This window comes from Austrofundulus limnaeus, unplaced genomic scaffold (genome assembly GCF_001266775.1).
Source record: "Austrofundulus limnaeus strain Quisiro unplaced genomic scaffold, Austrofundulus_limnaeus-1.0 Scaffold65, whole genome shotgun sequence".
In the NCBI taxonomy this organism is placed as follows: domain Eukaryota; kingdom Metazoa; phylum Chordata; class Actinopteri; order Cyprinodontiformes; family Rivulidae; genus Austrofundulus; species Austrofundulus limnaeus.
Window position 1 is genome coordinate 1369795 of NW_013952467.1, and position 5411 is coordinate 1375205.

General features: G+C 40.6%; 1 protein-coding gene across 1 annotated transcript in view; it reads left to right on the forward strand.

Moving 5' to 3' along the window:
• Nucleotides 1-1778: 1778 nt before the first annotated feature.
• sun1b (Sad1 and UNC84 domain containing 1b) overlaps nt 1779-5411 on the forward strand; it is a 23606-nt gene continuing 19973 nt past the window's right edge. The window contains exons 1-2 of the mRNA XM_014010107.1: nt 1779-2637; nt 2973-3070. Of these exons, the coding sequence (XP_013865561.1) occupies nt 2626-2637; nt 2973-3070 (110 nt within the window). The 5' untranslated portion in view covers nt 1779-2625. The remainder of the gene's footprint in view (nt 2638-2972; nt 3071-5411) is intronic.

Genomic DNA, 5411 nt, shown 5'->3' on the forward strand with positions numbered 1-5411 from the left:
TATTTATTGTTTGTGAATTTAAGTGACGTTTGTTAACTAAAAGTGGATGTTTTTACATATTTGGACAGTTTTTCAAGTGTTTGTTCTATAAGGGGCGGCTGTGGTAGAGTGGTTAGGGGGAGTCATCCTGGAACRYGAAGGTCACCGGTTCGATCCCRGTCCAGTCGACTCAGTCATGGTGTCTTTGGGCAAGACACCTTACTCGCCTGGCCTACTGATGGTGGTCAGAGGGTCCGGTGTCGCCTGTGTATGGCAGCCTCGCTTCTGTCAGTGTGCCCCAGGGCAGCTGTGGCTACAATTGTAGTTTGCCATCATCATGTGTGAATGTGTGTGTGCATGGGTGAATGTCTGCAGTGTGAAGTGCTTTGAGTGTCCTGGATGGATAGAAAGGCACTATACTGTATAAGTACAGTCCATAGGTCCAAGATTAGTAATGTGATCATTAGCTGCGGGATTATTTTGATTTTACTATGAAGCAGATCTGGCAACCTGAGAGGCCCCTTGGTAGCAATAARGCTTGGATTTTATTACTGAAGCAGGATTGTGAATGATAAAATATTTTATTTATTCATTGTTTTAACTCCTTTGTATCTGTTCGTAGTGGGACTTTTGTCTGTTCACAAATTATAAAATACAAAAGTATTTTTTAAACTTTTTTCCCTGTTCCTGTTTATTATACGAAAAAAAAAAGCTGACCGAGCATATGACTGTGTAACACAACATAAATAACTTTCTGGGAAAATATAATGATTAAAAATGTTCAGTGATGCTGCAGCTCACTGCAGATGCATAAAAGGCGGCGGGCGAAGAGCATCCGGTGCTCGTGAAGGGCCAGTTTTGGTGCAGGATCTCTGAGTTTATTGCAGCAGCAGGTTTTCCTCCAATAGATTCAAAGTGAGCGCTCTGTCCGACAATAGAGGGCCTGGAAGTGGGAGGATCAGCTCGGGAGCGATCCTTCTGGCTTTGTTACGCCTGGGAAGCCATTTTGGAATCAGGCTTGTTGTGCTGTAGCAGGAGCAGCCGCTTGCTACTTGCAAACTTTCCAGTCTTTCTACAAGGAAACAAGGTGTCGGGTCTGCGTGTCCGCGGTCTGTTTAATCGCCTCAGAAGATCCGGGCGGAGGGATACTGGTTCGCTGCTCGGATTAGATTCCTTCCTATTCCTTTGGATTTTAAATTATAATAACAACATGGATTCTAAACACGCGGGCAAGTCTACCCAATAATATGATTTGTAGCTACTATACGTGTGTTTATTTATTGTAAATATTTGAATTATTTGGCTATAATCGGTTCTTGCTGCGCTCCTTTACCGACAACTAATTTGACAGCGAACGTAATAGGCCTTATTGTTTTCTGTGGTCCTTTTTTTTTTTTTAAACCAATCCGCTTAAATATGGACCGTTAAATGTATTATTTGTATCATTACTCCAGGGTAATAACTAGTGAGTGTTTTTATATCGAGATGTGTTAAATAAACACGCAGCGAAGCAGATGATTTGGGCACGTCGGTGTGCGTCGTAGTCTGCGCAGTTATCCGAAGACATCCAGCGCCAAATTTAGCTCCAGGCAACGTGAGGACAGTAGTGGCTTCTTACATGTTACTCTCCAGTCAGGCGTATGAAAGTAAACCTGTTTTATTTTAAACTGCGGTCGTCTGGAGCGCTCTTYTGACGCTAGGTGGCTCGGCTCAGCTGTTGGCACGTCGCAGGTGTTTTGCGTAAAGGACGCAGCAAAATAACACGTCCTGCGTTGAGGTGAGCTGCTTTTGCGTTGCATTTATCTGTCGTTGTTCAGTTTATCTCTGCATGCATCAGCTCAGTTACTGCACGAGGCTGTTGTTGTTTACTTCAGCGTTTGCACAAGTTGACATTTGGAGGAAATAGACTAATCCTGCTTGGCTTTGGGCTATTTGATTCTCTTTATCCCTGTTTTGGCTTGGAGACCTGAGTGCAGATTTTATTACGATTATATGCTGGGATTTTGGTAGTGGCTTTGTTTTTTATGGCAAAAGGCTATCYTGTATTGTTACCAGCCTGATGTGGTCACACTTAATCAAATTCAAGTGTATTTGTTTTTGTTCAAAACTAAAAACATTTTAGGTTGGTTGATGGCAAAAGTAGTTGGAAGCTCGATCAAACGTAAATTTGAAGCTGCTTCTTCTAACATGACCATAAAGAAGAATTAGCACCTCTTCAAAACAGWTAGTGCAAAGAGGATTTATTGCAAGATTGCCATGTTTGGATTAGATATAGTTAGGCATACTGGGAAGTTGTGAGTCTAACAGCAGTTTTGTGTTTGCACAGCCTGTTCACATAGAGTAGACAGTTTGCTCTCTGAGAGGCACAACCCTCAGGGCAGTTGCTTCCCGCCCATTGCTTCAGATTCTGCCCCACCCCTGTGCCGTTTCCCTGGGCTTTCATAATCCTAAGCTGACTCAAGACACTGCTGTAGGACTTGCTGTCCTGGTGGTTAAGTCTTTTGAACAGAAGAGGATCGTCCTGTCTCCTTCAGCCTTTTTTTCCCCCCCTCTCAGCCGAGTTTGGTTTTCCCACCGGTGGAGAGGAGGCAGGTAGTTTGATTGATTCTTCACTGGTGTCCGAGTCTTCTGTCAGCCAGAACCAGCATGGAAGAAGAGGTTAGCCAACTCTCACCCACAGTGGCGTTGTTGTGTTTCTGAGGAAAAGGAATGTGTAGAACTTCTGACTGCAGGCTTTCTGACAGGGTTCTCTAACTGAGGCGGGAAGTTGGCCAAGTGTGATTTACAGTTTGTAATATCTAACAGAGTTTTCAGTCAGTTCTCGATGTGCTGATTAACTTGGCAGAAACTGAGCYGAGCAGTTTTCCCTCCGAGAGACAGACTGAACAAAACAGTGCATGCCTTATGTTTGTGTTTTAGACATTATTATCCTCCTCCTGTCATGCCAGCTGTGACTAAAGGAGTCCTTTTGCCTTACATCCTGACTTTTTCAGTCTAATCAAAGAAGAATGACCATGGATTTTTCTCAGCTGCATACATATACGCCTCCACAGTGTGCTCCAGAGAACACCGGCTACACTTACTCTCTCAGGTGAGACCTCAGTGCTGCGCTGCGTTAACACCAGAGCTGCAGCATCAAACAGTCAGGTCATTGCATTCAGTACAACACAGTAAATGTCAGTGGTGACTCAGAGCAACACAGATGAACTCAGATCAATAGAAAATTCACGTAGAAGTTAAACAATTTTGGGATCAGTTTCCAAATATACTTTTAACAAACAACAACACTTTTCAAAGTCAATCCTAATAGTACACCGCTAATATAAAATTATGATAATAACTGTATAATAATAATGCACCAGTAAGAGATCTTTACAAGATGGTGATATGACTAAGCAGCTATGTGTTGCCACAATGTGCCCGAGGTTATTTCATTCATTAATATTTTTGTGTCTCTTTTCTGTTTTGTGTTTACATAAAGAGCTTTACCACAGTGAAGCATCACGTGGTAAAGATGTAGTTTGTTTTAATGATTTATTTCTCTCAACTGTTTTAGAGTTCTGATCGTACAGAATATTATCTGACTTTGTTTTAACTTTGAAAACTTGTGGTTTTAACTTGTTAGCATCACAGTTCAGTTTGGTTGTGTTTGGGAAACGAAATCCTCACAGATTTAAAAGAAGACCTTTATTTACGTATGCAAGTTTTTATAATTAGTACTATTTATTTAGCTGAAAACCAGTCTTGGATTACTCTTCATCATGTCTTTGGCTCTAGGCGTGGTCAGCACCTGATCAGGAAAGTCTGTGCATGTGGAGGAATGTTTCTTTCAAAGCTGTCACCATTGCCAGCAGCCATTAGAACCAGAGAAAGGCATTTGGGTGTGTAGGTGAAGAACTGAATTATTCATTGGTGTGTTGCTCATTTTCTGACTTTAAGGAGTGGAGGAGGGAACGTGTTTTAGAGGCAGAGGCCCCTCATGTCTTAAAGGAAAATTTTAAAGTATCTTGTAAAAGGAAAAAAATCAAGTTTCAACAAAGACCTTGTTAAATTTACTGCGATGTCGTTTAGGAAAGTACAGTCACACAATAAAGTGATGTGTGCACATTCCCACCTTGCTGGAAAATCTGGATTAGTTTCTTTAAGCAAGTTTGTAACAATCAATCTTATCGTTTTTATTTTGTATTTGGAAGCTACATTGATACACAGTAAAAACAAAACGTTGGATGTATCAAGATGTCAACAATCAAAATGCAGGTTAGTTTTCTTCATAACTCAGAGCCACTGTGACTGCACGCTGATTGCATTCTAGTGAAATGAGATGCAGTTTTCTTTGGAAGTCTTTTGCCTATGTGGGCCGAGGCAAATTTACGAACCTACTGGATCCTGCAAAGTAAAGTCAGAAACTAGAACAAGCTAATCGTGTTTCTCTGAACATGATCAGTCGAGAAGCTATTAATGAACCACAGTTACGAGCATGGCCTTGATCCCAGGATTAGACTGTTTATGCTCCTTGACTAGCTTGTTGAGAGATCTGCAGGGTTTGTTTTTTTTTTTTTTTTCATTTGCATCTTTCTGCCAAACCTGCAGGGGGGATATTTATCAGTTCCTTGAAGAAAAAAAAAGTTACAATTTCTGCTGTATTTTTTTGTCTTAATCTAAAGTAACAATACATATTAATAGTACTTGTTCAAAGCTGACTGACTTTAGGTTTTCTGTGTTGAGTGGGTGTGCACGGTGTGGAGTGAGAGCATTGCAGGAACGGTTTGGGTCGGATGACAGAAACGGTTAGTCCATCTGTTGTCAAAACTCAAAAGAGCAGTGACAAGATTCGGTGCTCTGWAAAGCTCCAACAGGCCCTCTGTTACTCTCTGTGTCTATTCATGRAGACCTCGTGCAGCATGGACCACCAACCTTGTATTAATTCAGGTGAAATCCTGAATGCGGTAAGAACAACATTATGAATAAATTCTAATCTTATAAAGCTTTTTAGTGAATCTGCACTGGAAAGATATGATGATAGAAAGGGAGACTTTGGAGTCTTTCACTGTCTTTTGAGTGACAAAAATTAGGCTTTTTAAATACACATATACAGCAAACTTGGCAATGATGAGTGAATGGAAAGTTGCTGAAAATTTGAAGCATTTATATTTCTTGTATTTAAAAGCTAATTTGAGCCAAATAGAAATAAAATCTAAATGCACAAAAGCGTTTTTTAAAATTGCTGACTAAGGTATACATTTAACAAAGTCAGTAATTATTACTTTATTAGGTTTCAAATGATATGTAAACCTTATTTGAAATATTATTTTACAGGGGTAGACATAACCATTGTTTAGGTTGTCTGAGACAACCTATTTTCATTTCGGACAACCAGATCCTGTCTCTTGGTTTGATTAAAGTTCTCTGCCGCGGGTGTCGGTCATTTGTAA